This window comes from Zonotrichia albicollis, chromosome 1 (assembly GCF_047830755.1).
Source record: "Zonotrichia albicollis isolate bZonAlb1 chromosome 1, bZonAlb1.hap1, whole genome shotgun sequence".
Lineage (NCBI taxonomy): Eukaryota > Metazoa > Chordata > Aves > Passeriformes > Passerellidae > Zonotrichia > Zonotrichia albicollis.
Window position 1 is genome coordinate 77,427,489 of NC_133819.1, and position 12,442 is coordinate 77,439,930.

Sequence of the window (12,442 nt, forward strand, 5' to 3'; positions counted from 1 at the left end):
ATGTTAAAGTGTGACCTCTTACCATTAAAATTTAGATCTTCGTGCAAAAAAAAATCAGTATAAATATTTTAGATGTCATAAGTGAGCTCCTCTTTTTGTCCATTACATTAAAATGTTGTCTTTCAAACAACTTTTATTTAGTGTATTTAATATGAGTTGAGTATCAACATGTGTATTGCTATTTACTTGCAATTCTTTAGAGTACAGAATATAACTTGTTTCTTGAAAGCATTTTAAGGGTTTCAACAGGCATTTGACTTCCACACTGTTTCTGAAAAGTCAGAATACTTTATTTAGGAACACAGAATATAGACCTATATTTTGGGCTTCCATGTTAACAAATGTAGTAACTAATAATAATAGTAATAACATGAGACTCATTAATTTATAAGGAAGAAATTGGGAATTTAATTGAAAAATTAACAATAATCTTCTCTAAAAGTCCTTGGACTTTCAAAGGCTCCTTTCCTAGAGGGAAGTGAAGAGGGTTTGAAAAATAATCGGGCTTATTTTGGCTCACTTACTGTCTTAGTGTAAACAACAAAAGCTATCTTCATGAAGAGACTTGTTCATAGTGCTTGTGGTTGAGGCTTTGAAATTCCAGGAAAACAGGAAGTACCTGCTGTTAAGGTATAGACCAAAGAAGATTTGCTCTCAGTGATGAAGGACCAGGTTGGGAGCACTTAAGCAATCAGGACATAGACAGATCCTAAGGCATCGACTTCACTTAGGTCCTCAGGAAAATAATAAAGCCCTTTAATGCCTGGAAACCATTTCCAAATACATGAAGTACAAGAAGGCAGCAGAGAGAAGCCAGTATGGATTTACAAAGGAAGAATCACGCTTAACCAACCTGTTAGCTTTCTAAAATGAGGCAATTGTCTTGGTGGGTGAGGGGAGTGTAGTGAATGTAGTCTTTAAAACAGCTTTTCACATTGGCTGCAAAACGATCTCATAGAGAAACTGGTGATGTTAGATGGACAGTGAAGAGGATCAAAAACTTGAAGAATGGCCAGGCAACAGGTCACCCAGTGGGGTTGTGTAGTCTCCATCTGTAGAAAAACTTGTCTTGCCTATGTAGCTACAGCTGCTTCTTGTAGCTGACCCAGACTGAACTGGGGATTTGGACTAGATGAACTCCAGAAGTCTCATTAAATCTCAACCTTTCTGTGTTTCTGTGATTCTGCAGTTAGAGGAGCCACACAATGGGTCACACTCGACCACAGATCAGAGGTTGCATGGAGGGAAATACCTTTTTTTTCCATGAAATTCCTTGGTGAAAAAGCCTTCCTAAGCCTTCCTTGCAGCTTAGTCTTTGGCCCAGTACTCCGTTTATACCAGGATAAAACATGTGTCTCTGGGCTGTGTCCTCTAGTAAGGTTAATTCAGTAGTCTTAGGGAAATATTTGATTTAGGTTACTCCAGACTAAAGGTGTCAGTCTTTCTACCTTGAGACCTGAAGGCATTTTTTTAGTACTACAGGGCAGTGCCCTTAGCGATTACGCTATGTCTGATTGATTGGCTGCAATCTATAATACTGCAGGTATAACATTATCCTCTTGCCATAATGCTGATCTTTCTGGGTTCAGCTGAGGTGCAATTTCATCAGGACTATTTCAGCACTTCATTTCACTGAGCTTAACCTTAAAAAGACACTATTGATTTCCTATCTAAACCATAGTTTTGAAGACAGAAATAACTAGACGAATTTATGTTTATAATAAAAAAAATAAAATATGCAATACATGCAATAAACAAGCTGCTCACTACATGTCTTGAGGTAAGTTACATAAACCATAAACCCCCTAGCCACTATACAGTTGCATTTTTACTATAGCATGGAAGGAGCTCAGACCAAAATAAGGGAAAAACCTTGCTTAAGTTGCAAACAAAAAAAGAAAAAGTAACCACTGCCTTTTATAAAGAATGAGGATGTTGACTGTAATAATTTATGAAAATATGTGCTTTGTTTTAATTAATACTCATTTAATTACTGAAGTAATTCAAAGCAGGATGTTAAGGGTGAAACATAGTAAGATGAAATGGTTTCTACTCTAAGTTAAATCAGTGCTAACTGAAAATTGTTTATGGCTCTTCATGGACATTTTATTTTTTTAAAAAAAGTGCTTTTGAAATTTTAAGCTTTCTAGAACTGATGAGATTTTGCATTTCGTATTTATATTTGTCTATTTCCTGTATTTTCTGTGAATCTGCGGGATTGGGCATGTATGTATGTATGTATGAACAATGAAAAAGACAGAAAATAATATTTGCCTTTAATTTATTAAATTATAGCAGATACATTTGTGAGTGACACTATGAAAATATATTCACACCAGTTAAAAAAGATCCATACGCGTACCAAATGGAGAAAAAAAGTACCAATAATTTATGTTGTTGAGTGTGAGTGTTACACGGATGATAAGACATGTTTCTTTTCTGATACATTATTTTCTTATTCTTTTAATTTGAAATTTAGAAAGACAGGAAATAATCTAAAAGGAAATTTTTTTTCATTAATAAGATTTCCATTTATTTCTCTAGACAAGACAGACAGAGCTGCAGTAGTGAGTGTCACTTTATTTCCTTGTGCACCACCTCATCTATTGTCTGTGCTTGGCCATAATTGCTGAAATTCACAGCAGGCACCTGTTACAGAATTACTCAATTCATTACTCTTGAATTTGGGAAATGAGCAATCGTACACAAGAGACATGAGGATCTACTCAGATGAAAGTGAGGCACAAATATTATCTAATCTTCTTTTAGAAATTGCTCACAAAATGTCTCCTGGCTGCTTTTAGTTAACATCTCTGAGTTTAATCACTGACTTAGTTTGGGAGCACTTCCACATTGACTGGCAAGTAGAGGGTTTTACTTGAGTGAAAGGTTTCTTGAAGATAGACACAGCTATTCACACACAGCTTTGATACTTAGCAAGTCTTCATGAAACAAATCCAGTTTTGAAAAATAAAATACAAATGAGGATTACTTTGGTTGAAGTTATTTGTAGATGGCTGTACTCTCTAGAATAGCTGTTGCCCATCTAACTAGAGCCTGTCTTAGTTGCTCTAATGACCTTATATTCCTATGCAGTAATGCTGGGCAAAACAAAGAAAACTTTTAAAGAATCAAAATAGAGGCCCTAGCATTACTATTTCTGATATTTTAAATCCATGAAAGTTTTGGTTTTGGTTCTTTTTTTTTTTCTCATTCCTCGATGATCAGAAAAGAATCATAGTCTTTCCAGTAAATATAGCTAGGGTAAAAACAAGCCAAAATAAGTTGTGAAGAGATAAATTACCAAGAATAAGAGTTATTTTTTGTTTAGCATTGAAGAAAGTCCAGAATAAAGGACTGGGTGGGTGACTCCAGAGTGCTGAGAGATCTGAGCTGATATTCTCATAGTTCAGAAAATTGATGGGTTATCTCTCACTCCTGTTGTGTCTGGGACTGCCTGTTAAAATTCAGAAGATTAATGGCTACAAACCTGTTGGGCACAACTGCTGTCTGTCATGTTTTCCTGTGGATGGTATCGTCCTCTGAAATTGTATAATTCAGTGCTGTTAGAACAATTCTATTAACCTTTCAGAAGACTGAAAGTCTAAAAGTTGGACTATGGATTTCCATAATCTACTACAGAAAGGAATATTGGGAATGAAATACCTTTTGATACTATGTTGATGGAGACAAGGATATTTAAATCTACTTTATAGAAATTGCAATAATGGGCAAGAGGAGATCCATTTTTCAATATTAAATGTCTAAGGTTATACATCAAGTTGGTATTAAGCAAGAATTGCACCACCATATACACAACACCCAAACAAATGCCTGCAAGATCTCATTTCAAAATTTCTATCTTTTGGTTAGTTTTGTAATTTAGTATAAATTTTAGTCCTTCTGACACCAGAAACTATAATAAATAGTTTCAAATTTCTTATAATCAGGTTCTGACCAATAGCAGAAAATATTTTAATAATGATATCTTCACTAAAGTGTGTTTGCAATCTGATAGAATTTTTGGCAGGTTCAGAAAAACAGAAATATCCCAAGGATTAAGAAAATAATGTAAAAGAGTGCACTAAAATATGCTCTCATCCATTTCAATATCTCGTGTTACATATAAAATTATAAATATATTTGAGCTGCAGCCTCACATTTGTCAATTATTTCTTTACATATATTGCTAATGTATTGAAATGTTTTGATTTATTTCCCTTTCCCTCCTTTCCCCCATCTCATATATTTATTCAAAAAGTGTGGAACGACAGTAGAATGAAGGATTGTTTCCTGATTGTCCATGCTTTAGCATTGGCATTGACAGATTTCTAGCAGAAATGAAAATGTTTGTAATTTATCAAAAGTAAAGATTCTAGATCATCGACAAAGTAGGTATAGATTGACCACAGGACTTTTCTGAGTCAAACATGCCACAAGACAGAATAAAAATGAAATTGATGACACTGCTTCATCATCTGACCATATCTGTAAAGGAAACTGTTCTTTTTGGAGCCAGTTTGTTTCTTTCTTTTAGCTGATGACTAAACTCTAGAGTTGCATTAAGCATTTACAGAGTAGTACTGGCCTGAATTTGAATCTCAGCAAAATATACATTATTAACCTAGAGTGAAAGTGAAATTTCTTTTTACCTAAGTTAACTTTGAATAGTTCAATGAGCCATGGAGACTTGTGCATATACTGATGTACTTACACTTTATAATGAAAGTTCCAATCCTTTTTTTTTTAACAAGTATTTCCCTCATATTCTTATACATGTTTGTGAATTTAAAAGTGATAATTTCCCTGGTAGAGGATGATGGCTCAGTCATAAATTATGTCCTGTAAATATTACTAATGATGACAAAACTGACACAATATGTGTAAATAGTTGCATGCAGAACCAGTTAATTATTTTGCACTCAGAATGTTTTTACATTGCACTTCTACATTAGTTTTTCTATAAGCTTCAGCATTGTAAAACTACACCATTTTTGTAAGTTTGAAGCATTTGATTTTGTATTTTACCAAACTCCCTAAAGTCATCACTTTTTTATACACTAGAGCCAATTATTAAAGCATATCTGTGAAGCTATAATAATTTTATTATTGCAAGGCTTAGAAATTCCAGACATAATTAGACTCTTCTCCAATGTTAGACATTTTATAAATGTGTTTACTGGGTATTGATAGAATATATCACACATTTTTTGTGCTGTAATATATCTTTGTGGCAGCCTTCCCGTGAATGTGCTTACAAGGACGATTGCACTCAAAAGTGGAGGACATCATTCTCATCTCACTTTGGTTTTATGCCAGTTAAAACTCAATAGAGTAGTCCAGATTCATAGATGATGTTACTCTGTAGGAACAACTATCATCAGAATTGATCTCTTAACTAGTATACAAAATACATCTCTGCACAGGACAATCGAACAGGGAGAGGAAGTGGCTTTGGCAGTCAAATCCAAAAATCATAGCCTTAACCGAACTGATATTATTCTTGTCAAGTTGAATTATTATTAAGTTTATTATAAGCAAAATATTAGCATTAAATAGTAGGATTTGGGGGCTTTTGTAATAGAATTTAACAAAAGCGAGCTAAAATCACTTTATTGCAGGAGAAATGCTTCCATCTATTTGTTGTGTAGTAGTCTACAGAGTATAATTCTTGTCTGTATGATGACATACATCTTCCAGAAATACCAAGATTTAGATTCCATATGTGTATTTTCTTCATATATTTCTCACATTCAATCAGAATGCTCTTATCACTTATCTACAGAATATTTGGGAATAGCTTAGGTGATTTTGGTTTCTGTTCCCTCTCTCAATCAGCAATTTCATATAAACAACCTCTGAAGTAATGGGACTGAAATTAAGATTTTCAGCCTTGTGAGGATTCAATCCAAACAGCCAGAGAGCCAGCCTAGGCTTCTGTCCTGTTTTTGGCTGGGACAGAGTTAATTCTCTTCATAGTTGCTGGTATGGGGCAGTGGTTTTGGATTTGTGCTGGAAACAGCATTGATAACACAGGGATATTTTATTGATCACTGATCTGTGCTCACACAGAGTAAAAGACATTTACTGTACACCAGCGCACATGTGGGGATGCACAAGAATCTGGAAGGGGACACAGCCAGGAGAGCTGACCCCAAAGGACCAAAGAAATGTTCCATGACATATGGAGTTATGCACACGTAACTTAGGGGGAAGGTTGGGAGCTGCTGCTTGGGGACTGGCTGGGCATCGATTCACTGCTGGTGCCCAATTATTTTCATTTGTATTTATTGGAGTCTACTTCTCTCATTCAATTATTTTACTTTTCATAGCAATATTATTATTATTGTTATTAAAATTATTAATATTTTAATGATATTTCAGTTATTAAACTGTTTTTATCTGAACCCACAAGTTTGTCCACTTTTATTCTTCCAGTTCTCTTGCCCCCATCCTCCTGGCTGAGGGTGTGAGTGAGCAGCTGTGTGGTGCTTGGCTGCTGACAGATGTTAAACTAGGACAGTTTATACAGTTTATTGAATCTCACACAAAGGGAGGTAAAGGAATAAGTGGTTTAGATGATGTTAAGACTCCAGCAGGTAGAAACACTGATATTATTTTTTCCCCATGACAGTTACCTGGCATGGATTCCAGATGTTATTCTTGCCAAGTTGTTATAGTAGCTGCAGAGGTGGGACCTGCTTAATCTGTTAAAAATTTTCTGACTTGTGGGATGTGCAGATTGAGAATTAAAGTCTTTTCTAGTTTGTGGCTTGTAATCTGTTTACTTGTAATCTCTCTCCTAACGTCTCTTTTGCTATTACCAAGTTGTTCCCACACTAACTAAAAAGACCAGGGCAAAAAGGGAAGAATTACTTTATTTACAAAGTATCTAGATAGGTTGTGAAGCTCAGGAAAATCAAACTCACAAAGAAATATGGTAATTTAGAGTCTAATCTAATGGGATTTGTTTAATTAAATAACTTTGAGGATATCCACCCAACTGATTTGTCTAAACTCAAAGATTTATTATATCCTTTTACATGTTCTTTAACCAGAAGATATGTCATCACAAATACTTAAGCAGTTAATTGTAATAGATACAAAAATCATGGACTTGTTTTTCCTGCTGCTTTATTTTCTTATTGCAAGGTATTGCAGAGAAACAAGATTACATGGTCAGCTGTTACAGCATATCCATAGTTGCAGATGTTATCTGACTTTCCTGCTGGCATGATCAACCCTTTTACAGCATCACCAAGCTTTTTCAAACCTCTTTCTGCATAGGAAGAGGGTTGCTCTACATTAGCTCTTATTTCACATGAGCTAAAGCATTCTCTATGTTGATAGATTTATGGTAAAGGTGGCTGCAGAAATGTTCCCACCATCAGTGCATAATGGATATTTTGTCAGTAGGCAATTTGCCTCCATTCATGGAGGTTCAATTACCAGCCTTGCTGGACTGATGACAATTTTGAGTGCATCATGGAGCTTTAGTGTTTCCTGCTTGTCTGTGTGTGACAGCAATGCATCTGTGGACTGATGCAAGTAGATACTTCATGCAGGTCTGCACTGGTTTTGGCTGGGATAGAATTAATTTTCTTCATAATAGCCAAGCATAAGGCTGTGCTGTGAATTTCCCTGAAAACAGTGTAGATAGCATGGGGATGTTTTAGCTATTGTTGAGCACTGCTTACGTAGTCAGAGCCTTTTCTGCAGCTCATCCCAGTTTACCAGCGAAGAGGCTGTGTGTCCACAAGAAGCTGGGAGGGGAGACAGCCAGGACAGCTGATCCAAGCTGACTCAAAGGAATATTCCAGACCATATGGCATCACAGACAGCATATAGTGCTGGGCGGCAGGGGAGAAGAAGAGGAAGAAGAAAAGTTGGAATGCTTGAAGTGATGGCATTTTCCTTCCCAAGACACCACTATGTATTTTGGAGCTCTGCTTTTCTGAGGATGACGGAAAATCTGCCTGCCAATGGGAAGGGAGAAAATGAACTCATTTCCTTTCCTTGAATTTGCAGCTTTTGCTTTATCTATCAAACTGTCTTTAGTTCATGAGTATCCTCACTTTTATCTTTTTGATTCTCTTCTTCACTGGGCATGAGTGAGTGAGCAGCTGGGTGGGGCTGGCACTAAACCATGACAAGATCAAAGATCATTTAAAGTTTCTTTTCAAATACTTTTCTACATGAGGCCTTATGTGCATACGAGTGATTGCAGAGGATCTATGACTGTTCTCTCTACAAGGGATAACCTTTGCCAAGCGTGGTGAGGTGATTTGTGTCTGCTGTACCAGTGATAAAGGGTTGTTGCAGCAGCAATGGCATGCATCAGTTTTGTATTCCAAAAGCATTTCTTTGCTCAGGCTGTTTAGATTAATGGCAGTATAGCCCAGGTCAGAATCAAAATTCTTGCAGGAGCACCATTTATACTGTATTTTGTTATTCCCAATAAATAATTTTAGTAGGGATATTTTATTCATCATTTGCATTTCATGAGTTCCTAAGCCTGCAATTTGGGGGACACAGTAAATATGATCGAGATTTCTTAATAATTGTGTATTAACAGACTGTCCATGCTTACTTTTGGATCATTTACTTCCCTTTATCAAACTGAATATGAATAAACATAATGAATAAACATAATCACAGGTTATAAAAGCATATGTGGGGCTAAATTCATACAGGGTATCCCTTTGTATCTCTATGGGTTAATTAGATCATGCATAATGGTACTTAAATCTTTACAAGCTAGTTGAAAGAAATGAGTAGCAATAGCTAATATTGAAAAAACCCCAAGATCTAAGAAAAATCTGACACTCTGTACTTCTGTAATATATAGGAAAGAGATGCAATGAGGGTGCATGTCTGTTCACAACTATCTCATTGGATAAGTATTTCTTTATGAGCATCACTGGAAATAATACCCTAAATATTTAGGAAATATAGTGCCTTCCTTATGGTTAATTGTTCTCAGTGGATTTCTAAATCCTTTTCTCCTACTTGTCTTAGGAGTTTTCTGATCAAAGGTACATAAGGCACCAATGAGTATTTGACAGTATAAAAGCACTAAGACAGGTTTTGACATAGCCTAAAAAGAAAATGCAAAACAATAAGAACAGACTTAAGGAATAAGACATATATATATTAGCCTTTGAATTCCTGTACAAGTTCCAATGGTGCTATAAAGTATATTCTATCAGACAAAGCCTCCTGCAAAGCCAGCAATGAATTATGGGGAAGAAGAAGCTACTGGGGGAGAACCTTCGGCCTCAGTTTCCTACGGCACAATTGTCACAGAACAGCAAGCTGGAGTGATTCTTTCAAGTGCCAAAGTATGAGAGTTTCAATTATTTGCCTTGCTGAGGTTAAAATTAAAAAATAGAAGAAAAAATAAAAGATAAAAAAAAGAAAAATTGAAAGACATTCTTCACGTTGAACTCTTTCGCAGCTGATGAGGGCATCTGTGCTACAATCCTGTACTGCAACATCCATTAGCCTCCCATTTTTTATCTGACCCTCCCATTCATCATCTTTTTGAAGCTGTAGGAAATGAAGCAAGCACTGGCATTGCTCTTTCCTGACTCTGCAGTAGGCATTCTGGGAGGCTGTCTGGGATACCAATGGAGAAGAGGTTAAAGTGCTCTGTGTCTTGCACTTGGTTACTAACCTTCCAGCCGAGGGGGAATTGCTCTCCTTTCATTGAAGCCTTTCAATCTCTTTGCATTACTTTTGGTGCTGTATAACATTTTAAAAGCTCCCTGACTGACAGACATGGCCGGAGGCAGAGCTCTGCTGGGAGAACTGCAATGTACAGAGTCTTCTGAGCAAAGAGAAGTGGCATGGCAATTAAATTGACTACAACAAGATTTTGGCATTTCTGAAGCAGTGCAGACTATCCCACCCCCTTTTTTTTTAAGCTTTTTTTTCCACCTCCCATCTATATCTGGGCAATTCAAAAGGATATGTTGAGTTGATTTGTTTTGATTTTTACTATGTTTCATGATTACTATGATTTTGCCATAAAAACAAGGCATGCACTCTGCAACCATGGATCAGGAGAGGCAAAAAAGTATGGAAATCTTGGAACAGAATTATGGATGAACACAGTCTGAATGTGATGTTATATACCACTGAATACATTGAAAGCAGAAAACCACATCTGAACTGTTCAGTAAAAAATAAATTCATACCAAATATATTGAATGCAGATCTCTGTTGTGGTTGGCTCATGTCTTAAGATTCCTTTGCTGGAATAAAATTCACAGATTGCAAATGATTGTGCAAGTAAGAAGTTTGTACTCATTGCACAAAAGATTATTTTACTGTAGATGAAAAACATTGAAATGTCATGAACATAACTTAGAAAAACTTTTATTTAAAGGATTCTGAGCAGACAGGAGTTCTTTCCTCATATTTTATCCTTTCTGAAGTTAGAATTAAAACACTCAGCAGATACCTTTCACCAGGTTTTTTACTAAGACTTCAGACATAGCCTTTCAAATCAGAACAGAAAATTTCACCAATCAGAACAGAAAATTTCACCCTAAATTTAGCATAGGAAGTGCAGTTATTCTTCTAGGGTGTTTTTGGTTTTTTCTTCTTTAAGACTTCCAGGTTCCTGATTATAAATCCTTTCTATTTAAATACTTCAGCATGTACCCAACAAATAAGAATTTCTATGCTATTTATTGTTATGGATAGTAATAATATTATTCATAAGGGAAATACAACTTTTGGCAGTATGTGAAAAGGAAAAATATATATGGTTAAGTAATTTATTATTCTTCTTTTTTGAGGTTCATATAATGTCATTGCTTTTTAAGCAGAACTCTATTGATTTCCTAGAAACCTATGCTTAAAAATCAATGACACAATATGACTCTAACAAAGTGGTGAAGTCCATAGTGCTATAAATTGTATTTTGTTTTTAAAATGTAAAATGCATCTATCTTAAGTCCTACCGGCAGTTATTTTTTTTTTATACCTGGCAACCAGAACACTGTAGAGAAGACTTGAAGAGGCTTTTGTGGCAGAGAAAGTGATAAAAAAGTTCTTGCTCTGGACAGTAGGGTGAAAGAGTGGATCCCCTGTTCTCCAGTATTTTGTTTGTAAATCTTTTTTGGATAAAATATTTTTGAGTAAAATTTGAGTAAAGCTAAAAAAAATAATTTTTGATACCATTGATGGGAAACTGGTTCATAACTGATCCTAAAACAAATGATACAGCCCTGTCTCAGACAGACACAAAGGTAATGCTAAGCAGAGGAAGAATGAAGTAATAACTAAACAATGTTCTAGAGCAGCTCAGTGCTACAATGAAAATAGCAATCTCTTTTAAACTGTGATTCTTAATATTTTTCTGTCTCTAGAAACTAACTAGGTGTGAGAATTTTGATGAATGCTTCAGTGTAATCCTATGTAATTTGATGTTGCATGTAAATCTCTTTTATAGGTCCCTATAGATGGAATTTATTGCGGCAAATACCTTGTCATCAGGAGGATTAATGCCTGCATTAGCATTTCTGCAATAAAATCAGAAGCTAAGTGGTGAAGGCCACAGACACCTCAAACCTGGATTCCTGTGCTCGGCATTAAGTGCTGGAGTTTTTATTACTTGCGGTAGGGAAGCCATTGCCAATGCTCACAAGGAACTGCTTATCCCTCCTTCTCTGGGTCCTGTTCGATGGAGGTCTCCTAACACTACTGCACCCACAAGCACAAGAGATTTTGGAAGCACAGCCAAGAGAAAATGTTGTCCCAGTGCCAGAGAGGAGATCATCTGCCCAGCGAGTCAAGCGAGGCTGGGTGTGGAACCAATTTTTTGTTCTGGAGGAGTACATGGGCTCTGAACCTCAGTATGTGGGAAAGGTAATTTTTTACTATTTCTTTGAAAGTTCAAATGATACAGACAAGTAATATAATGTATTATAAATGTGTACCTGTTTCTGGTGGGACAAATCTACCAGCAGTAGCTCCCTCTACTCATTGCTTTTACCATCCAGCCTGTCTTGTAGCCACGATATACTTTCTGTCTTTGTATGTTTATTTCCCTATTCTTGCTTTTCATATTAAACAAATACAACAGAAACAACAATAATACAAAAAAAAACCAAAACCCAAAAACAAAATAAGAGAGTTCTGATATAAATCTGTATTTCACCACTAATTTTAATTGAAATGACTGTGATTGCATATTTGAGTTTTAGCAACATTGTACTGATATCAAGAGATAAGATATAAATTTTAAATCTCATGCCCATAATGAGCAATTATTCCTGTGATTGATATGATTATTCCAAGTCCATTTTCAGCTAATGAAGATGCATCCTTTTTGATCTGTTTTCTTATGTCTCAGAACCATTTACTTTTATTTTTGATTGTTCAGATTGTTTTCAAGTATTTCTAATATGTTTTATTGCTTCATAATTGCAAG

The 12,442-nt window shown here is 35.7% G+C and overlaps 1 protein-coding gene across 8 annotated transcripts in view; it reads left to right on the top strand.

Annotated features, from left to right (window-relative positions):
- CDH12 (cadherin 12) overlaps window positions 1-12,442 on the top strand; it is a 536,918-nt gene that overhangs the window by 362,214 nt on the left and 162,262 nt on the right. For all 8 annotated transcript variants that reach the window (XM_074545283.1, XM_014265146.3, XM_074545297.1 and 5 more), the window contains one exon: window positions 11,462-11,877. In XM_074545283.1, the coding sequence (XP_074401384.1) occupies window positions 11,647-11,877 (231 nt within the window). In that variant the 5' untranslated portion in view covers window positions 11,462-11,646. The remainder of the gene's footprint in view (window positions 1-11,461; window positions 11,878-12,442) is intronic.